This window comes from Mobula hypostoma, unplaced genomic scaffold, assembly GCF_963921235.1.
Source record: "Mobula hypostoma unplaced genomic scaffold, sMobHyp1.1 scaffold_66, whole genome shotgun sequence".
NCBI classification, from domain to species: Eukaryota; Metazoa; Chordata; class Chondrichthyes; order Myliobatiformes; family Myliobatidae; genus Mobula; species Mobula hypostoma.
The window spans coordinates 148,638-171,587 of NW_026948201.1; the positions used below are offsets into that span (position 1 = coordinate 148,638).

General features: G+C 57.5%; 1 protein-coding gene across 4 annotated transcripts in view; it reads left to right on the plus strand.

Annotated features, from left to right (window-relative positions):
* LOC134341800 (uncharacterized abhydrolase domain-containing protein DDB_G0269086-like) overlaps positions 1-22,950 on the plus strand; it is a 61,057-nt gene that overhangs the window by 31,691 nt on the left and 6,416 nt on the right. For 3 of the 4 annotated variants that reach the window (XM_063039732.1, XM_063039733.1, XM_063039731.1), the window contains exons 3-9: positions 509-1,013; positions 9,613-9,652; positions 9,780-12,263; positions 12,466-12,596; positions 15,134-15,176; positions 15,234-15,716; positions 21,974-22,115. In XM_063039732.1, coding sequence (XP_062895802.1) covers positions 509-1,013; positions 9,613-9,652; positions 9,780-12,263; positions 12,466-12,596; positions 15,134-15,176; positions 15,234-15,716; positions 21,974-22,115 — 3,828 coding nt within the window. The remainder of the gene's footprint in view (positions 1-508; positions 1,014-9,612; positions 9,653-9,779; positions 12,264-12,465; positions 12,597-15,133; positions 15,177-15,233; positions 15,717-21,973; positions 22,116-22,950) is intronic. The other variant, XM_063039734.1, reaches the window with a different exon arrangement.

Consider the following 22,950-nt stretch of genomic DNA (forward strand, 5'->3'; position numbering starts at 1 on the left):
CTCTTCCCCTTGCCCCCCTCTCCCCCTCATCCCCTCCTCTCCCCCTCACCCCCTCTCCCCCTCAACCCCTCTCCCCCTCACCCCCTCCTCTCCCCCTCACCCCCTCCTCTCCCCCTCAACCCCTCCTCTCCCCCTCAACCCCTCCTCTCCCCCTCACCCCCTCTCCCCCACTCCTCTTCCCCTTGCCCCCCTCACCCCCTCCTCTCCCCCTCAACCCCTCCTCTCCCCCTCAACCCCTCCTCTTCCCTCAACCCCTCCTCTTCCCTCAACCCCTCCTCTTCCCTCAACCCCTCCTCTCCCCCAACCTCTCCTCTCCCCCTCACCACTCCTCTCCCCCTCAACCCCTCCTCTCCCCCTCAACCCCTCCTCTTCCCTCAACCCCTCCTCTCCCCCTCACCACTCCTCTCCCCCTCAACCCCTCCTCTCCCCAACCTCTCCTCTCCCCCTCAACCCCTCCTCTCCCCCTCACCCCCTCCCCTTCCCCCCTCCCCGTCCTACCCCCTAACAGGTCTCCTGACGCCAGCCCATCGGCCCAAGCCCAGCGTCCCCCCGAAGCCTTCTCGCCCGGCCTGCCTGGGGAAGCAGCCCCCTCCGCCCCTCCAGCCCCTCCTCTCGGTGGGGAAGGTCAGCTCCCTTGCCGGGCCACGACCTTACGTCCGCCGGCCGCCCTCCTCGTCCACTTCCTCCTCGCCCACCTCGCCCGCCTCCCCTCGTGGCGACCTCCCTCACTTCCGGGTCCGGCCCGTGCCGGTGAGGGAGCCCACCGGGAGGTTTCCTGGGGCGACGGTGGAGGAGGTGCTGGCGAGGGTGGAGGGGGCGAGGGAGGAGGGGGTGCGGAGCCCGGACGGGGTGGCGAGGAGGAGGGGGAGCAGCGAGAGCGATGGGCGGCCCCGCTTCGGGTCCACGACGTTTTCCTTCTTCCACAGAGACCCGGAGGGCGGAGGGAAGCGGAGGCCGAGGAACGAGGGAGAGGACGGAGGGAGCACCGGCGAGACAGGCAAGATGGAGGATGGGTAAGTGACACAGAGTGAATCTCCCTCCACACTGTCCCATCACTCACTCCCGGGGTCAGACACAGAGTGAATCTCCCTCCGCACCGTCCCATCACACACTCCCGGGGTCAGACACAGAGTGAATCTCCCTCCGCACCGTCACGTCACACACTCCCGGGGTCAGACACAGAGTGAATCTCCCTCCGCACCGTCCCATCACACACTCCCGGGGTCAGACACAGAGTGAATCTCCCTCCGCACCGTCCCATCACACACTCCCGGGGTCAGACACAGAGTGAATCTCTCTCCGCACCGTCCCATCACACACTCCCAGGGTCAGACACAGAGTGAATCTCCCTCCGCACCGTCCCATCACACACTCCCGGGGTCAGACACAGAGTGAATCTCCCTCCGCACCGTCCCATCACACACTCCCGGGGTCAGACACAGAGTGAATCTCCCTCCGCACCGTCCCATCACACACTCCCGGGGTCAGACACAGAGTGAATCTCCCTCCGCACCGTCCAATCACACACTCCCGGAGATCAGACACAGAGTGAATCTCCCTCCGCACCGTCTCATCACACACTCCCGGAGATCAGACACAGAGTGAATCTCCCTCCACACCGTCTCATCACACACTCCCGGGGTCAGACACAGAGTGAATCTCCCTCCACACCGTCCCATCACTCACTCCCGGGGTCAGACACAGAGTGAATCTCCCTCCGCACCGTCCCGTCACACACTCCCGGGGTCAGACGCAGAGGGAATCTCCCTCCGCACCGTCCCGTCACACACTCCCGGGGTCAGACGCAGAGTGAATCTCCCTCCGCACCGTCCCGTCACACACTCCCGGGGTCAGACGCAGAGGGAATCTCCCTCCGCACCGTCCCGTCACACACTCCCGGGGTCAGACACAGAGTGAATCTCCCTCCGCACCGTCTCATCACACACTCCCGGGGTCAGACACAGAGTGAATCTCCCTCCGCACCGTCCCATCACACACTCCCGGGGTCAGACACAGAGTGAATCTCCCTCCGCACCGTCCCGTCACACACTCCCGGGGTCAGACACAGAGAGGAGCTGTGCTGACTGAGCTGGGAGAAATCGAAGGAAAACTACTGGATAAAGTTCGTGGAATACTTTGGAGGTTGCTCTAAAAGTCTCTTGGACAACTGAGTGAGTGACGGCGTTGGCGTGGAAGCTCGGTGTGGAGTTTTTGCTGCCGGTTTGGACTGGGTTTGTTGGCGGCTGCTTACTGCGTAGCTCCCAGCTGCGGCCGCTGGCAACTCGCCAGTAAGCCGGTTCGCTCCAAAACCGGAGGCAAACGCCGTCGTTTTCCCCCCATTGACATCGGGGCAACGTTCCTCCTCCATTGTTTTCCTGATTTTTCGTCCGGTGTCGGTGCCGGTGCCGGAGCATCTGGAAGGACGTTTCGGCCTCTCCCGGCCTGGGTCTCTGCAAGTCCGACGGAGCCTTTCCTGGCGCCGAGCCAGCGAGGAACTGTCGACTGCAAACTTTCCCGGCCAGTTATTCGACTCGCTCCAGGACTTCTAACTGGCACCGCCGCAAAATTCTCGGACTGGAAAGAGCGCCAGCATGCCGGACCGGTCTCCAGGGAGTCGCGGGCCTTCGGGGAGTTACGCAAGGGCGGCTGCCTCCCCGGCTTCGGACAACGCCCTGTTTCGGTCGGTGAAGGTGGAACGTGGGGTGCAATGTATTTTGCGCCCTGGAATGACACTAGAAAAGTGTACGGAGGCAATGGAGGACCTTGTGGGGAAAGGTGGTATTCTGGCCACCGAGAAGGAGTTCGGAAAGGCGGTGTTCTATCTGGTGAATGAAGAGCTAGTGCACCGGGCCCTAAGCAGGGGAGTCACGGTGGACAACATCTTTTTACCTATGGAGCTGGTGACGGCCCCCACGCAACGTATCGTGCTTGGGCATGTTAAGCCTTTCATTCCAAATGAGGACTTGCTTCCCCCACTGGCCCGTTTAGGGCAAGTAAGGTCGGAGATCACTGCCATCCGACACAAATTTAAGAGACGCACCCTCCGCACCGTAATCTCTTTCCGGCGTCAGGTTTTCATGCAGCTGGAAAGGGAGGACGATGTTGAGGGCCGCTTTACTGTCCGGCACGAGGGAGTAGATTATCAGGTGTACTGGAGCTCCGAGCGCCCACGGTGCCATGCGTGCAGGGAGGTGGGGCACTTTCGGAGGGACTGTCCTGCCGCCCGGAACCCGAGGGAGCCCACTTCGGGCACCAGTGCCGCAGCTACCTCTGCCCCTGATCCTACTCCTGCGCGTGCGCCTGCACCTGCATCTGACCCTGCCCCCGCCCGTGATCCTGCCCCAGCCCCTCACCCTGCCCCTACCCCTACCCCTGTCCCTACTTCTACGGTTGGGTCGGTCCCTGCTCCTCTCCCTGTAGTTCAGGTGGGGGACGGGGTGGAGTCTGTGCGGAGTAAGAAGGCAAAGGGGAAATCCAAACATAGTAAGAAGCGGGCCTTTGAGGCCGCAGAGCTCACACCCATTTCGTCTGAAGTGGAGCGTGGGGCTCGGGGAGGTGCGCAAGCAGACGGGGCGATGGAAACAGAAGGCGCCGCCCCATCGGTGAAGCCTGCACCTGTGTGCTCCTCCAGCGTGAAGAGGAGAAGGGAACGTTCCCGCAAGAGGGCAGGGGATGTAGATGCGGGGGAGTCCCAGGAAGGGGTGGGAATCCGGGTAGGGGTTGGTTCTAAACCTGAGTCCTCAGATGTAGCCACCAGTCCTGGGGTAGATGGTGTGGTTGTGCAAAAAGCTTGTGATAGGCCTGTTTGCACAAATGAGGCAGCCCTGGAGGCCTCCACCCAGGACCTACAAGTCAGCGCCTCTCTGGAGGCCAGTGTACCGAATAGTGTAAGAGGAGACGAGGCAAAGCTCTCTCATTCTCAGCACCAGGCGGCTTATGAATCCCTTGGACCAAAGGTGCCGGGTTCCCCTCTATGCCTGCCCCCTAGGGAGGACGATATTCTGTGCACATCGACCCCAGCAATAAATGACTTGCAGGGAGTCCCTGGGGATTGTCTCTCCACTGTCGCAAATGTGGATGAGGCTGATGCGACGGTGGAGAAGGCAGGTAAGAGCGAGGTGCCCGCTGCGCGGTGTGGGACGCAGGCGCAGCCATCTATTGGAACATGCGGGGAGGCCGATGGGGATTCTGTCTGCAGTGACGGGTTGGAGGGGGACTCTTTCGATAGTGAAACAATGGACATCCTCACCCCTCCTGAGAAATCCCCATTGATACCTGTAGAGGAAATTAAGCATTTCATTCTCACCTCTGAGGGTGCCAAGCACCGGCCTCAGCTAGCCTCGCTTCGCTGGCCCAGCATGCCGAGGCTGGTGAGGTCCCTGCGAGTCATCCTCAGACGAAAGGGAAAGGGAAAGAGGAATGCGGTGGTGGGGAACGACAGACGGCAACTAAAATCTTTCCTGGATGACCTAGTAAGGGACATCAGAGGGAGAAGCAGCCTCGCTCCTACGGGGGATGGTGGGTCACAGGGTGTTGCTGGTACCGCTCGAGCCCGGAAAGCAAAAGGTATCCTTGCTCTCTTTCCGGACAGTGTGGTGGAAGGCACCTCCGCTCTCACCGAAATGGGCGCAGCTGCTGAGACCTAGTGTGTTCCCGCCATGAAGCTTACCATAGCTAGTCTCAATGTAAACGGCAGCAGGGGTCCTCTTCGCAGGCATAACAATCTCTCAGTCCTCAGGGATGGGCGGTATACGGTGAGTTTCCTGCAGGAAACCCATACCATCCCTGGGGACGAGTCTGCTTGGCTCCTGGAGTGGCAGGGCGGGGTCTACATGAGCCACCTCAGCTCCATTTCTAGCGGGGTGGCGATCCTGTTGGCCCCGACCTTCCAGCCAGTAGTTGAAAGAGTCCAAGACGTTGTGCCCGGCCGTCTGCTCCACCTGGTTGTGCGCCTGGATGGCGTACCATTGCATTTTATCAATGTGTACGCTCCCAGGCGCGGTGTGATGCAGACGCGCCTATTCTGTCAGCTGTCCACCCTGCTGAGCTCCATCGATCCTGGGGACTGCGTCGTCCTCGGGGGAGATTTCAATTGTACCCTCGAGGCGGAGGACCGTTCGGGCCTCCAACGCGACCCAGCATCAGCAAAAAAGTTAAAGGAGCTAGTCGGCTCCTTTGACTTGGTGGACAGCTGGCGGAATCTTCACCCCAACTCTAGCGCCTTCTCGAGAAGGTCTAGAGAAGGAGGTTCCAGGATAGACCGCATTTACATCTCTCGGGCCTACGCCTCCCGCGTGTCGGCGTCCTCCATGCGGCCAGTGTCGTGCTCGGATCATCACCTTGTGTGGATGGAATTTATTCCACTACACCCTCGGGTGGGATCCGGGTATTGGCATTTTAACAACCGGCTGCTGGAGGACAGCCGTTTCCGGGATTCGTTCCGAGCGTTCTGGGTCTCCTGGAAGGAGAGGCGGAGAGAGTTCTGCTCCCTACGGCTATGGTGGGATGTGGGCAAAGCCCACATCCGGTTTTTATGTCGGGAGTACACTAGGGGGTCGACCAAAGGGCGGGGCTCTGAGATTGAGCGGCTTGAGAGAGCGTTGCTTGACCTGGAGTCCCGCCTCGGTCCGACCACTGGAGACCAGCAGCTGTGGCAGGAATACCAGGAGAAGAAGGACGCACTAAGGGACTTGCAGCTTCAGCAGTCCCGAGGTGCGTACGTGAGGTCACGGATCCAAATGCTGCAGGATTTGGACCGTGGCTCACCCTTCTTCTACTCGTTGGAGAGGTGGCGGGGAGTTCAAAAGCAGCTAGTGGAATTGCTGGCTGCCGATGGCTCCTCCATCACGGACCCTGATGGAATTAACAACGAGGTCCGTTCATTCTATCGGTCCTTATTCTCGCCTGATCCGTCAAATGCGGAGGCGTGCAATGAGGTCTGGAAGGATTTGCCTAAGGTCAGTCCAGAGGATGCAGTGCGTCTGGATGCCCCCCTGACTCGGGAGGAGCTGTCCACTGCCCTTCGGCAACTCCGGAGGGGCAAGTCCCCTGGTTTGGATGGACTGAGTGTTGAGTTTTATCAGGCTTTTTGGGATGTCCTGGGGGATGATTACAGCCTTGTCCTAGGGGAGAGCCTAGCCACCGGAGAAATGCCCCTCTCATGGCGAAGAGCTGTTGTGGTCCTACTGCCCAAGAAGGGAGACCTCCGCCTGCTAAAGAACTGGCGGCCGGTCTCCCTCTTGTGCGCGGACTACAAGATCTTCGCCCGGGCAATGGCCAACCGTCTGGGTTCGGTAATTGGACAGGTGGTCCATCCTGACCAATCTTACACGGTCCCGGGCCGCTCCATCCAGGACAATGTCCACCTAGTACGGGACCTGATCCACCTGCTCCAGGAGACTGGGACCCCGGCAGCGTTTCTTTCTCTTGACCAGGAGAAGGCGTTTGACCGGGTGGACCACAGTTTCCTGCTGGGCACCCTGCAGGCTTTTGGGCTCGGACCACACTTTGTGGCCCGAGTTCGGCTCCTGTACTCTGCCGCAGAGTGCCTAGTTAAGATCAACGGATCACTGACAGGACCTATCCACTTCCGAAGAGGAGTGCGTCAAGGGTGCCCCATGTCCGGTCAACTGTATGCGATCTGTGTCGAGCCATTCCTCGGCCTTCTTCGGCGAAGGCTGACAGGTCTGGTTCTGCGCGAACCGGACATGAGGGTCGTCCTCTCGGCCTACGCCGATGACGTACTCCTCATGATGACAGACCCCTGTGACCTGCGGAGGATGCGCGAGTGCCAAGATGTTTTCTCGGCGGCATCCTCCGCCAGGATCAACTGGGCGAAATGTTCCGGACTCTTAGTAGGCCAGTGGCAGGTGGACTCCCTGCCGGAGGAGATGAGAGCTTTTGAGTGGAGCACCAGACGTCTTCTCTATCTGGGAGTCTACCTGAGTCCTTCTAGGGAGACCTGGCTGGCGAACTGGCAGGACCTGGAGACAAAGGTCATGGCCCGGCTAGGGCGCTGGTCAGGCCTTCTCAGGGTGCTTTCCTATCGAGGCAGGGTGGTGGTCATAAACCAGCTGGTGGCCTCCATGTTGTGGTACCGGATGGTCACCTTGGCCCCCCCTGCCCCTTTTGTTGCGAGAATGCAGAGGAAGCTGGTGGACTTCTTCTGGGGAAACAGGAAACACTGGGTCTCTGCAGCGGTTCTGAGTCTCCCAGTAGGAGAGGGCGGACAGTCGCTGGTGTGTGTACGCACACGACTGGCGGCTCTCCGCCTCAGGACTCTGCAGAGATTCCTGTACGCCGAGCGCCCTCCCAGGTGGCACGTGTTGGCGACTTTCTTCCTCCGGAGGGGCTGCTGCCTTCACGAAGATATGCAGCTACCACCGGCAGGCGTCAGCCGTGCTGCTTTGCAGAGGCTGCCCGGCTTCTATCAGGACCTACTGAGAGTCTGGAACATGGTTGCCTCAGGCCGGGAATCCCCTCCTCTGGCAGAGGGCGGGGTCCTGGCCGACCCTTGCCCTGCCTCAGCGGATGTCGGTGCGGCTCAGGTGTGTGGATCGACTCAAGCTGAGCTGCTCGTCGGGCCCAGGCCCCGCAGCCTTACCCGAGAGACGAATCCACACAACTTGAGCCGTCTTTCATCGACACCCACAATCCCATTCAGGGATGCAGGCAGGAGGTACCTTTATGGGCTGCTGCTCCACACCCTCCACTTCCTAGCCTTTGTCCACCGTCCCGACACGCCATGGCGGTCGGTCTTTCCACCTGGAGGTGAGGGGGGTCCCCAATGGAAGTCCCTTTACAAGGGAGTCCTCCCCATGCACCTTGGGGATCTCGGCTGGAGGGTGCTGCATAAAGCGGTGCCCTGCAATAAGTTCTTCAGTCTGTACACGGATCTCCCAGCCGCGTGTCACTTCTGCGGGCTGGAGGAGACCGTGTACCACATGTACGTGGAGTGTGTGAGGCTGCAGCCCCTTTTCGCGTTTTTGCGTGGGCTGCTTCTCGCCTTCTGGTTGCATTTCAGTCCCACCCTATTTATATATGGTCATCCAGTAAGGAGGGGGGCACAGAGGGATGAGGATGTCCTTGTCAACTTGCTCCTGGGGCTGGCGAAAATTGCCATCCGTGGCTCCTGGAAAAGGGTGGCAGGAGGTTCTCCCCGGGCGGACTGCCTGGCTATGTTTAGGGGGTATGTTCGTGCCCGGGTGAACATTGAAAAGGAATACGCACAGTCCACGGCGACCGTAGAGGTGTTCCGGGACCGTTGGGCTCCGCGGGGTGTAAATGCCATCATTGATGAGGATGGCAATATATTGGTTTAAGATGTATTGTCTGTTTGTAGTGTAGTAAATATGTTAGTCACTGGGTTTGTAAATATTGTATAGCACCGACATTTGTAATAAAGAATTTTGTAAAAAAAAAAAAAGGGGTCAGACGCAGAGGGAATCTCCCTCCGCACCGTCCCGTCACACACTCCCGGGGTCAGACACAGAGTGAATCTCCCTCCGCACCGTCTCATCACACACTCCCGGGGTCAGACAGAGTGAATCTCCCTCCGCACCGTCCCGTCACACACTCCCGGGGTCAGACACAGAGTGAATCTCCCTCCGCACCGTCTCATCACACACTCCCGGGGTCAGACACAGAGTGAATCTCCCTCCGCACCGTCTCATCACACACTCCCGGGGTCAGACACAGAGTGAATCTCCCTCCGCACCATCCCATCACACACTCCCGGGGTCAGACAGAGTGAATCTCCCTCCGCACCGTCCCGTCACACACTCCCGGGGTCAGACACAGAGTGAATCTCCCTCCGCACCGTCTCATCACACACTCCCGGGGTCAGACACAGAGTGAATCTCCCTCCGCACCGTCCCATCACACACTCCCGGGGTCAGACACAGAGTGAATCTCCCTCCGCACCGTCCCATCACACACTCCCGGGGTCAGACGCAGAGGGAATCTCCCTCCGCACCGTCCCGTCACACACTCCCGGGGTCAGACGCAGAGTGAATCTCCCTCCGCACCGTCCCGTCACACACTCCCGGGGTCAGACGCAGAGTGAATCTCCCTCCGCACCGTCCCATCACACACTCCCGGGGTCAGACACAGAGTGAATCTCCCTCCGCACCGTCCCATCACACACTCCCGGGGTCAGACACAGAGTGAATCTCCCTCCACACCGTCCCATCACACACTCCCCGGGTCAGACACAGAGTGAATCTCCCTCCGCACCGTCTCATCACACACTCCTGGGGTCAGACACAGAGTGAATCTCCCTCCGCACCGTCCCATCACACACTCCCGGGGTCAGACACAGAGTGAATCTCCCTCCGCACCGTCTCATCACACACCCCCGGGGTCGGACACAGAGTGAATCTCCCTCCGTACCGTCCCATCACACACTCAGATAGAGGGAGGTTCCCTCGTACTTAGACTTTGAGTGACAATCTCTCTCTCTCTCTCTCTTTCTCTCTGTCTCTCTTTCCCTCTCTCTCCCTCTCCCTCTCCCTCTCCCTCTCCCCTCCATCTCCCTCTCTCCCTCTCTCCCTCTCTCCCTCTCTCCCTCTCTCCCTCTCTCCCTCTCTCCCTCTCCCCCTCTCCCCCTCGTAGGGTTTTCGAGGAGTCAGTGGTCACACCACAGGAAGGCCTGGTGAGTAACCCTGTCGGTGGAGGGGTGGTGATTCAGGCTGGGGAGAGGTCACGGCAGTGCGGGTCGGACGTCAGGGGTCATGGCACTGAGCATCTCGTCTCTCTTCCCCTCCCCTGGTCTTTTGCAGGTCTCCGCACGCCCGGGACAGAGGCGATGGTCGGGGGATGGCCCCTCACCGTCCAATGCCGGCCAGGCCGAAGAGATGGTGACCCCAGCGCCCCCTTCCTCGTCTCCCACCGGCGAGCCCCGGCCCTCCATGTCCTCCCCGAGCGAGCTCAGCCCCCGTCTCTGGGCCCTGGTGGAGAGGGCGAAACTCAGGGAGGACGACCTGGAGAGTGAGCGTCTGGAAACCGGGCGTCTGGAGGCCGAGAGGCTGGAGAGGGAGCGTCTGGAGGCCGAGACGCTGGAGAGGGAACGTCTGGAGGTCGAGACGCTGGAGAGGGAACGTCTGGAGGCCGAGACGCTGGAGAGGGAACGTCTGGAGGCCGAGAGGCTGGAGAGGGAACGTCTGGAGGCTGAGACGCTGGAGAGAGAGCGTCTGGAGGCCGAGAGGCTGGAGAGGGAACGTCTGGAGGCCGAGACGCTGGAGAGGGAACGTCTGGAGGCCGAGAGGCTGGAGAGGGAACGTCTGGAGGCCGAGAGGCTGGAGAGGGAACGTCTGGAGGCCGAGAGGCTGGAGAGGGAGCGTCTGGAGGCCGAGACGCTGGAGAGAGATCGTCTGGAGGCCGAGAGGCTGGAGAGGGAACGTCTGGAGGCCGAGACGCTGGAGAGGGAACGTCTGGAGGCCGAGAGGCTGGAGAGGGAACGTCTGGAGGCCGAGAGGCTGGAGAGGGAACGTCTGGAGGCCGAGAGGCTGGAGAGGGAGCGTCTGGAGGCCGAGACGCTGGAGAGGGATCGTCTGGAGGCCGAGAGGCTGGAGAGGGAACGTCTGGAGGCCGAGAGGCTGGAGAGGGATCGTCTGGAGGCCGAGACGCTGGAGAGGGATCGTCTGGAGGCCGAGACGCTGGAGAGGGATCGTCTGGAGGCCGAGACGCTGGAGAGGGAACGTCTGGAGGCCGAGATGCTGGAGAGGGAACGTCTGGAGGCCGAGACGCTGGAGAGGGAACGTCTGGAGGCCGTGAGGCTGGAGAGGGACCGTCTGGAGGCCGAGACGCTGGAAAGGGAACGTCTGGAGGCCGAGAGGCTGGAGAGGGAGCGTCTGGAGGCCGAGACGCTGGAGAGGGAACGTCTGGAGGCCGAGTCCCTGGAGAGGGAACGTCTGGAGGCCGAGAGGCTGGAGAGGGAACGTCTGGAGGCTGAGACGCTGGAGAGGGAACGTCTGGAGGCCGAGAGGCTGGAGAGGGAACGTCTGGAGGCCGAGAGGCTGGAGAGGGAACGTCTGGAGGCCGAGAGGCTGGAGAGGGAACGTCTGGAGGCCGTGAGGCTGGAGAGGGAACTTCTGGAGGCCGAGACGCTGGAGAGGGAACGTCTGGAGGCCGAGAGGCTGGAGAGGGAACGTCTGGAGGCCGAGACGCTGGAGAGGGAGCGTCTGGAGGCCGAGACGCTGGAGAGGAAGCGTCTGGAGGCCGAGACGCTGGAGAGGGAACGTCTGGAGGCCGAGAGGCTGGAGAGGGAGCGTCTGGAGGCCGAGAGGCTGGAGAGGGAACGTCTGGAGGCCGAGAGGCTGGAGAGGGAGCGTCTGGAGGCCGAGAGGCTGGAGATGGATCGTCTGGAGGCCGAGACGCTGGAGAGAGAGCGTCTGGAGGCCGAGAAGCTGGAGAGGGAACGTCTGGAGGCCGAGAGGCTGGAGCGGGAACGTCTGGAGGCCGATAGGCTGGAGCGGGAAGGTCTGGAGAACGAGACGCTGGAGAAGGAACATCTGGAGGCCAAGAGGCTGGAGAGGGAACGTCTGGAGGCCGAGTCCCTGGAGAGAGAGCGTCTGGAGGCCGAGAAGCTGGAGAGGGAACGTCTGGAGGCCGAGAGGCTGGAGCGGGAACGTCTGGAGGCCGAGACGCTGGAGCGGGAATGTCTGGAGGCCGAGACGCTGGAGCGGGAACGTCTGGAGGCCGAGAGGCTGGAGAAGGAACGTCTGGAGAATGAGACGCTGGAGAAGGGTCGTCTGGAGGCCGAGTCCCAGGAGAGGGAGCGTCTGGAGGCCGAGTGTCTGGGGAGGGAACGTCTGGATGAGGCGGCTCGACTGGCGGGTGGGGAGAGTCAGCAAGACCCAGCCGGCCGTCTGGCCAACGTCTCGGTGACCTCCGACTGGAGCCTTTCTGAGTCTTTCGAGTGGTCGAGCCCAGGGGCTGCGGAGAGACTCAGACGGTCCGTCTCCCCACAAGGTGACTGGCCGCAGGGCGGCGGAGGGGAAGAGGCCAGACGTCGGGACGACAGGGGGACAGACGGCCAGACGGGAGGGGGAGAAGTCGGGTGCCGGGCCGGTGGTGACAAGGAGCAGGAAGAGGCCGGGCTGCAGGACGGCGCGGAGACGCAGACGGAGCAGGAAGAGGTCCGACGCCAGGGCAGCGAGGAGACGGGCGGGCAGATGGAGCAGGAAGAAGGCAGCGAGGGTACGGAGAGCCTGCTGGCCGGTGGTGCGAGCGAGGCTGCGGGCGGTCCGGAAAAGGGTGGCCAGGTGAGTTGGCTCCAGACCGCCCCTTTAAGTCTTGACGGCGCGACCGCCCCTTCAAGTCTGACGGCACGACCGCCCCTTTAACTCGCCCTCTCACTTGCGTCCCTCCCGCCCGTTCTCCCTCGCGCCCCCCGCCACCTTCATGCCTGACCTGTGACCTTCTGTCTCCCAACCTCCCCTCCCCTCCCCACCCCCCCCGTTCCAGCTCCACGGCCCAGACCCTCCTGGGACGGAGAGGTCTCCAAGCAAGCCTGGCCCGATGGACCTGCTCCTCCGGAGTTTGAAGCGGCGTTCCAGTCAGCCCGAGCCCCTCGATGCTGTGGACGGCGGGCAATGGTAGGTAGCCTGTTCTCCTGGGCAGTCCCTCTCGCTGCCTGTCTCGGCGGGGGGGGGGGGGCCGTTACCCTGTTGGAGAGGCCCTTGTACCACCCAGGAACAGCTTTGAGAGGGCGTTATACCGGCGGGAGCCTGAGTCAGTGATCACGGACTTGGAGAGGGTGTGATAGAACCCGGTCTAGAGCGGGCGTTATCCCGGCGGGAGCCCATTTGGAGAGAGAGCTACATTGTCAGTGATAACGGACTAGAGAGCGTGTGATACATTTGGGGAATCTGGGCTAGTGAGGGTGTTATACTTGTAACGTTGAGTTATATTAGCTCGTATAGGTCTAGGGGAAATCCCACCCAGAATGAGGGGTCACAGTTTGAGGATAAAGGGGAAGCCCTTTAGGACCGAGATGAGGAAAAACGTCTTCACACAGAGAGTGGTGAATCTGTGGAATTCTCTGCCACAGGAAACAGTTGAGGCCGGTTCAATGACTATGTTTAAGAGGGAGTTAGATATGGCCCTTGTGGCTAAAGGGATCAGGGGGTATGGAGAGAAGGCATGTACAGGGTTCTGAGTTGGATGATCAGCCATGATCATACTGAATGACAGTGCAGGCTCTGAAGGGCCGAATGGCCTACTCCTGCACCTCTTTTCTATGTTTCTATGTTCCTAGCACCTGCCTCAACGCTTTCCAAGGAGTCGGTTGCTGCACGAAACAATCCCAAACCTCAATCATCAGCCAGCACACCCAGTACGTTTTACCAAGTACACTTCATAGATTTTACTAATTCTACGACATTAATATAAATTCCACACAGAAAAGGAAGTAATGAAAAAAGAAAGAGGCGCCAAGACTTATCAAAGCCCAAGTTCTTCGCGCGCAACCGTTGGAGCTCAGTCGATTCCTGACGACCACCCGGATCCTTTCCGCACGTACGCTGTCCTCCCTGTCTCTCCTCTGACTCCCCGCCAAAAGCCCTGTCCCCAGTCATATGATACAGCATTATCATCCGAAAAAAAAATGATACAGGAACACCCATTGGCTAATAGCACCCTGCTATCTGTATTAACCCAAGCAAATGTCCAGTTGGAGACTTCCTCAGCATTTAACATAACAAAGAAGCATTCCCAAGTATAACATAACAAAGAAGCCATTTTAAATTCAACATACAAAAGTAAGACCCCGTACATACTGATGGGGAACACTGGTTAGAGAGGGTGTTGTACCGGTGGGAGTCCGGGTTAGAGAGAGAGCTATACCGTCAGTGACCACGGACGAGAGAGAGGGCGATTTTTAAGGCATCTATTAGCCTTGTGAGATCACGGATCCGCGCCCGGAAAGTCTCCACTCTCCAGGGCGCAGGCCTGGGCAAGGTAGTATGGAAGACCGGCAGTTGCCCGTGCTGCAAGTCTCCCCTCTCCGCGACACCGATGTTGTCCAAGGGAAGGGCATTAGTCCTAGTCATACTTTATTGACCCCGGGGGAAATTGGTTTTCGTTACATTTGCACCATAAATAATAAATAGTAATACAACCATAAATAGTTAAATAGTAATATGTAAATTATGCCAGGAAATAAGTCCAGGACCAGCCTATTGGCTCAGGGTGTCTGACCCTCCAAGGGAGGAGTTGTAAAGTTTGATGGCTACAGGCAGGAATGACTTCCTATGACGCTCTGTGCTGCATCTCGGTGGAATGAGTCTCTGGCTGAATGTACTCCTGTGCCCACCCAGTACATTATGTAGTGGATGGGAGACATTGCCCAAGATGGCATGCAACTTGGACAGCATCCTCTTTTCAGACACCACCGTCAGAGAGTCCAGTTCCATCCCCACAACATCACTGGCCTTACGAATGAGTTTGTTGATTCTGCTGGTGTCTGCTACCCTCAGCCTGCTGCCCCAGCACACAACAGCAAACATGATCGCACTGGCCACCACAGACTCGTAGAACATCCTCAGCATCGTCCGGCAGATGTTAACGGACCTCAGTCTCCTCAGGAAATAGAGACGGCTCTGACCCTTCTTGTAGACAGCCTCAGTGTTCTTTGACCAGTTCAGTTTATTGTCAATTCGTATCCCCAGGTATTTGTAATCCTCCACCATGTCCACACTGACCCCCTGGATGGAAACAGGAGTCACCAGTACCTTAGCTCTCCTCAGGTCTACCACCAGCTCCTTAGGACCCACACAGCTTGGTACCGGTGTTGGCAACGTGTGATTAGGTGCCTTGCTGGAGGACACAACACACGCTGCCTCGGCTGGGGCTCGAACTCAGGACCTTCCAGTCGCTAGTCCAATGCCTTAACCACTTGGCCACGTGCCCACGTTGGAGAGAGTGTGATACAACTGGGGAGTCCGGTCTGGAGAGGGTGTTGTACTGTTGGGGACCAGGGGCTAGAGAGGGTGTTGTACCACCAGGAGTGTGGTTAGAGAGAGAGATGTACTGTCAATGATTACAGAGGGTGTGATACAGCTGGGGAGCCGGGTGTAGAGAGGGCGTTATACCGTCAGTTTCTGGAGTAACTAACACCTGCCTCCTTCCTCAGCCACCCCGCCACCGCCGACGGTGAGCTGCTGCCCCCCGAGGCAGACCGGGGCCCCGAGGCAGAGCCCGCCAGGCAGACCCCACCCTCGGAGGGCGATGCGGAGCCCGCCAGGCAGACCCCACCCTCGGAGGGCGAGGCAGAGCTCGCCAGGCAGACCCCACCCTCGGAGGGCGAGGCGGAGCTCGCCAGGCCGATCCCACCCTCGGAGGGCGAGGCGGAGCCCGCCAGGCAGATCCCACCCTCGGAGGGCGATGCGGAGCCCGCCAGGCAGATCCCACCCTCGGAGGGCGAGGCGGAGCTCGCCAGGCCGACGCCACCCTCGGAGGGCGATGCGGAGCCCGCCAGGCAGATCCCACCCTCGGAGGGCGAGGCGGACCCCGCGAGGCCGATCCCACCCTCGGAGGCCGAGGCGGAGCTCGCCAGGCAGACCCCACCCTCGGAGGGCGGGGCGGAGGCGGCGGAGGGATCCCGGAGCGAGGGGGGTGAGGGGGAGGAGCCCCCCCACCCTGGCCCGGCGGCCGGCGAGGAAGGGGCGGCGGGCGCGCCCCCAGAGCGGGAGGTGGTCGACCTCAACTTCCTGGAGGTGAGTGGGGAGGGGGAGGGGGAGTGCTGGAGGGAGGTGGGGGGGGGGCGGGACGAGGCGCCGGGGCGCGCAGGAGCGGTCCGGCTTGGTGCTGCCCGGATCAGAGAGGGGGTCAGGCAGACCCGGGTTGTTCTGTTTCTGCCGTGGCGGGGGCTGAGGGGAGATCTGCTGGAGGCTTGTAAGACCGCGGGAGGTGTGATTAGAGCAGACGGTTACCCCGCCGGGGTGGAAAAGTCTTAATACCAGAGCGCACGCGATTAAGGTGAGAGGGGATGTGTGGGGGGGTGGGGTCAGTTTATTTTCCACACGGAGTCCGGCGGGACAAATAGGTGCAGGAGTAGGCCATTCGGCCCTTCGAGCCAGCACCGCCATTCACTGTGATCACGGCTGATCACCCACAATTAGTATCCAGTTCCCGCCTTATCCCCATAACCTTTGATTCCGCTGTCTTTAAGAGCTCTATCCATCTCGTTCTTGAAAGCATCCAGAGACTTGTCCTCCACTGCCTTCTGGGGCAGAGCATTCCATATATCCACCACTCTCTGGGTGAAAAAGTTTTTCCTCAACTCCGTTCTAAATGGCCGACCCCTCATTCTTAAACTGTGGCCTCTGGTTCTGGACTCACCCATCAGCAGGAACATGCTTCCTGCCTCCAGCGTGTCTAATCCCTTAATAATCTTATATGTTTCAATCAGATCCCCTCTCATCCTTCTAAATTCCAGAGTATACAAGCCCAGTCGCTCCAATCTTTCGACATATGACAGTCCCGCCATCCCGGGAATTAACCTGGTGAACCTACGCTATACTCCCTCAATAGCAAGAATGTCCTTCCTCAAATTTGGAGACCAAAACTGCACACAGTTCTCCAGGTGTGGTCTCACCAGGGCCCTGTACAGCTGCAGAAGGACCTCTTCGCTCCTATAGTCAATCCCCCTTGTTATGAAGGCCAGCACGCCATTAGCTTTCTTCACTGCCTGCTGTACCTGCATGCTTGCTTTCAGTGACTGATGTACAAGATCACCTAGATCTCGTTGTGCTTCCCCTTTTCCTAACTTGACTCCATTTAGATAATAATCTGCCTTCCCGTTCTTACCACCAAAGTGGATAACCTCACATTTATCCACATTAAACTGCATCTGCCATGCATCTGCCCACTCACCCAGCCTGTCCAAGTCACCCTGCATTCTCATAATCCGGGAGTCTGGGATCTGCTGCCCAGGGGTGGGTGGTGGAGGCAGATACGATGGGGGGCGGTGTTCAAGAGGGCTACCCGACAGACCCGGGGACGGAGAGAGACGGAGATTGTGCAGGCTCGTCTCTTCAACCCAGCGTGTTCTTGTGTGTAGAATAGTACAGTACAGGCCCTTCGGCCCATAATGTTGTGCCGACCCTCAAACCCTGCCTCCGATATAACCCCCCAGCTTAAATTCCTCCATATACCTGTCTAGCAGTCTCTTAAACTTCACTAGTGTATCTGCCTCCACCACTGACTCAGGCAGTGCATTCCACGCACCAACCACTCTCTGAGTGAAAAACCTTCCTCTAATATCCCCCTTGAACTTCCCACCCCTTACCTTAAAGCCATGTCCTCTTGTATTGAGCAGTGGTGCCCTGGGGAAGAGGCGCTGGCTATCCACTATCTATTCCTCTTAATATCTTGTACACCTCTATCATGTCTCCTCTCATCCTCCTTCTCTCCAAGGAGTAAAGCCCTAGCTCCCTTAATCTCTGATCGTGATGCATACTCTCTAAACCAGGCAGCATCCTGGTAAATCTCCTCTGTACCCTTTCCAATGCTTCCACATCCTTCCTATAGTGAGGTGACCAGAACTGGACACAGCACTCCAAGTGTGGCCTAACCAGAGTTTTATAGAGCTGCGTCATTACCCAGCGACTCTTAAACTCTATCCCTCGACTTATCAAAGTTCAACCACTTGGAGCTCAATTAACGGAGTCTTCATCCCACCATTCGCTCCCCTCCGCCCCCTCGACCCGCCGCCTGGGGCCGACCACGGTGGCCGACCATACGCTCCACACGAGTCTGTCCTCGTCTCCGCTCCTCGCCGAAGACCCTGGGCCTCGGACTGCCGCTCGGGGTTCCGTCCCGCCGCCCAGCTCACAGCATCGCGTCCCCTCTCCCTGTCCCCCCTCGCGCCTTCTGCCCCAAAGCCCCGCGCAACACAATTGCTTACAGACACACGAGGAAGAGTAACCTCTATCCCAATTGGTTCGTTCTCTCTCTTATCAATAATATAACCCAAACAAGCAGAGAGAGAGGGAGAGAACTCCTTACCATAGAACCATAGAAACTACAGCACAGAAACAGGCCTTTTGGCCCTTCTTGGCTGTGCCGAACCATTTTCTGCCTAGTCCCACTGACCTGCACACGGACCATATCCCTCCATACACCTCCCATCCATGTATCTGTCCAACTTATTCTTAAAAGTTAAAAAAGAACCCGCATTTACCATCTCGTCTGGCAGCTTATTCCATACTCCCACCACTCTCTGTGTGAAGAAGCCCCCACTAATGTTCCTTTTAAACTTTTCCCCCCTCACCCTTAACCCATGTCCTCTGGTTTTTTGCTCCCCTTGCCTCAGTGGAAAAAGCCTGCTTGCATTCACTCTATCTATACCCATCATAATTTTATATACCTCTATCAAATCTCCCCTCATTCTTCTACGCTCCAGGGAATAAAGTCCTAACCTATTCAACCTTTCTCTGTAACTGAGTTTCTCAAGTCCCGACAACATCCTTGTAAACCTTCTCTGCACTCTTTCAACCTTATTTATATCCTTCCTGTAATTTGGTGACCAAAACTGAACCCAATACTCCAGATTCGGCCTCACCAATGCCTTATACAACCTCATCATAACATTCCAGCTCTTATACTCAATACTTCGATTAATAAAGGCCAATGTACCAAAAGCTCTCTTTACGACCCTATCTACCTGTGACGACACTTTTAGGGAATTTTGTATCTGTATTCCCAGATCCCTCTGTTCCACTGCACTCCTCAGTGCCTTACCATTAACCCTGTATGTTCTACCTTGGTTTGTCCTTCCAACGTGCAATACCTCACACTTGTCTGTATTAAACTCCATCTGCCATTTTTCCAGCTGGTCCAAGTCCCTCTGCAGGCTCTGAAAACTTTCCTCACTGTCCACTACACCTCCAATCCTTGTATCATCAGCAAACTTGCTGATCCAATTTACCACATATTCATCCAGATCATTGATACAGATGACAAATAACAATGGACCCAGCACTGATCCCTGTGGCACACCACTAGTCACAGGCCTCCACTCGGAGAAGCAATTCTCTAGCACCACTCTATAATAACATCACGGTTATTATTACAGAAAAGCCATTTTAACTAAAACATAACAAAGAAGCCGTTTTGTAACATCAAAGAAGAAACCCCTTACATATATTTCATGGTTGTGTGTGCCCGGTGTACAGGACCAGCTCCTTTGGCCTGTCTGCCGACACCCATCGACCCGCACCGGGACCACATCCCTCCCATCCATGTCCCCGTCCAAACTCCTCTTCAACGTTGTCCTCCCGATGAACCGGACCTGGTGGCATCGAGGTTCATCGTCACCGAGGAGGACGTTAGAAGGACCTTCCTGAAAATAAATCCAAGGAAGGCGACAGGCCCAGATGGCGTCCCGGGACGGGTTCTCTGGGCCTGTGCAAGCGAGCTAGCTGGAGTGTTTGCTGACATCTTCAACTGCTCCTTGCTTCAGTCTAAGATCCCCTCGTGTTTTAAGAAGGCAACGATAATCCCGGTGCCGAAGAAGAGCAAGGTGGCATGTCTGAATGACTATCGACCTGTGGCTCTGACATCAATTGCTATGAAGTGCTTCGAGAGATTGGTTATGGCACACATCAACCACAGCCTACCGGTCAACCTCGATGCTTTACAATTCGCCGACCCGAGCAACAGGTCAACGGAAGATGCCATCTCTCTGGCCCTACATTCCTCCTTAGAACACCTGGAGAATAAAGACGCATACATAAGGCTCCCTTCATTGACGACAGCTCTGCCTTCAACACCATCATTCCAAATAAACTGATTCCTAAGCTCCGGAACCAGGGCCTTAGCACTCAGATCTGCAGCTAGATCTTCAACTTCCTCACAGACAGGACCCAGGCTGTAAAAATAGGGGACAAGCTCTCCTCTACAATCACTCTGAGCACCGGTGCCCCACAAGGCTGTGTACTCAGCCCCCTGCTGTACTCACTGTACACCCATGATTGTGTAACCCAGTCTCCATCAAACTCAGTATATAAGTTTGCTGATGACACAACAATTGTAGGCCGTATCTCGGGTAATGATGAGTTTGAGTACAGAGAGGAAGTTAAGAACCTGGTGGCATGGTGCGAAGACAATAACCTATCCCTCAACGTCAGCAAGACGAAGGAATTGGTTGTTGACTTCAGAAGGAGTAGCGGACCACACGACCCAATTTACATCAGTGGTGCGCAAGTGGAACAGGTCAAAAGCTTTAAGTTCCTCGGGGTCAATATCACAAATGACCTGACTTGGCCCAACCAAGCAGAGTCCACGGCCAAGAAGGCCCACCAGTGCCTTTACTTCCTGAGAAAGCTAAAGAAATTTGGCCTGTCCTCTAAAACCCTCACTAATTTTTATAGATGCACCGTAGAAAGCATTCTCCTGGGGTGCATCACAACCTGGTATGGAAGTTGTCCTGTCCAAGACCGGAAGAAGCTGCAGAAGATCGTGAACACGGCGCAGCACATTACACAAACCAATCTTCCGTCCGTGGACTCACTTTACACCGCACGCTGTCGGAGCAGTGCTGCCAGGATAATCAAGGACACGACCCACCCAGCCAACACACTTTTCGTCCCTCTTCCCTCCGGGAGAAGGCTCAGGAGCTTGAAGACTCATACGGTCAGATTTGGGAACAGCTTCTTCCCAGCTGTGATAAGACTGCTAAACGGATCCTGACCCGGATCTGGGCCGCACCCTCCGAATATCCGGACCTGCCTCTCGGTTTTTTTGCACTACCTTACTTCCCATTTTTCTACTTTCTGTTTATGATTTATAATTTAAATTTTTAATATTTACTAATTTTTACTATTTTTAATATTTAATATTTGTAATCCAGGGAGCGGGAAGCGCAGAATCAAATATCGCTGTGATGACTGTACGTTCTAGTATCAATTATTTGGTGACAATAAAGTACAAAGTAAATCAAGCTGGCGTTCACCACTTGTGTTGGCAGCTCGTCCCACACCCTCCCCTCCCTCCGAGTGAAGAAGTTTCCCCTCCACGTTCCCCTTAAACCTCTCACCTTTCACCCTTAACCCCTGACCTCTAGTTGTCGCCCCACCTAAGAGTGGGAAAAACCTGCTTGCATTTACCCTGTCGATACCCCTCATAATTTTGTATACCTCTATCAAATCTCCTCTCAATCTTCTACATTCCCAGGAATAAAGTCGTAACCTACTCAAACTTTCCTGATAACTCAGGTCTCCCAGACCCGGCAACCTCCTTGTAAACGTTCTCTGTACTCTTTCAACCTTGTCAACATCTTTCCTGTAGGTAGGTGACCAAAACTGCACACGATTCTCCAAATTAGACCTCACCAACGTCTGATACTTCAACATAACAGCCAGTCTCCCGTACTCAATACTCTGATTTATGAAGGCCAACGTGCCAAAAGCTTTCTTTACGACCCGATCTACCTGTGACGCCACTTTCAATGAATTATGGACCTGTGTTCCCAGATCCCTCTGTCCTACCACACTCCTCAGTGCCCTCGCATTCACTGTGTGAGACCTACCCTGGTTGGCCCTACCAAAGTGCAACATCTCGCACTTGTCTGCATTGAATTCCATCGGCCGTCTTTCAGCCCATTTTCCAGCCGGTCCAGGTCCCACTGCGAGCTTCGATAGTCTTCCTCGCTGTCCACGACACTCCCAGTCATGGTGACGTCCACAAATTCGTTGATCCAGATAGTGGATGGTACCCACCCTGAACGCCTAAACGTCTGAACCTTCTTGACCACGCGGGACCTTGTCAAAGGCCTTGCTGAAGTCTACACAGACAACGTCCACCGCCTTGCCTTCATCGAATTTCCCCCCGTAATTTCCTGGAGAAACTCTGATTGGGCGAAGCCGTGCTGTCCGTCCCCGATCGGACGGAGTCTGTCCAAATGCTTGCGCACGCGGCCCCCCCCCCACCCCGGAATGACGTCGCGTGATCTGCGACGGTGTACTTTCAGGATGTGGCCATCTTGGACGTCACCGCCCACAGGAATCGCGTGGATCTCAGTCGGAAGAGGCCTCACCGCAGACTGGGCAACCCCTGCACCGCGAAGAAGGGCGGGGAGAGCGCAGAGTGGTGGATGTTCCGAGATTCCACGGGTACGTGGGGAGGGGGAGAGATACAGAGACCGGGGTGGTGAGAGAGTTCGGGGGGAGGTGGGAGAGAGAGAGACTGGGGGTGAAGAGAGAGAGACTGGGGGTGAGAGAGAGAGAGACTGGGGGTGAAGAGAGAGAGACTGGGGGTGAGAGAGAGAGAGACTGGGGGTGAGAGAGAGAGACTGGGGGTGAGAGAGAGACTGGGGACAGAGAGAGAGAAAGACTGGGGGGAGAGAGAGAGAGACTGGGGGGAGAGAGAGAGAGAGACTGGGGGTGAACAGAGAGAGAGACTGGGGGTGACAGAGAGAGACTGGGGGTGAACAGAGAGAGACTGGGGGTGAGAGAGAGAGACTGGGGGTGAGAGAGAGAGACTGGGGGTGAAGAGAGAGAGACTGGGGGTGAGAGAGAGACTGGGGACAGAGAGAGAGACTGGGGGTGAGAGAGAGAGACTGGGGACAGAGAGAGAGACTGGGGGTGAGAGAGAGAGACTGGGGGTGAGAGAGAGAGACTGGGGGTGAAGAGAGAGAGACTGGGGGTGAGAGAGAGAGACTGGGGGTGAGAGAGAGAGAGACTGGGGGTGAAGAGAGAGACTGGGGTGAAGAGAGAGAGACTGGGGGTGAGAGAGAGAGACGGGGTGAGAGAGAGAGAGACTGGGGGTGAAGAGAGAGAGACTGGGGGTGAGAGAGAGAGACTGGGGATGAAGAGAGAGAGACTGGGGGGTGAGAGAGAGAGACTGGGGGTGAAGAGAGAGAGACTGGGGGTGAGAGAGAGAGAGACTGGGGGTGAAGAGAGAGAGACTAGGGGTGAGAGAGAGAGAGACAGGGTGAAGAGAGAGAGA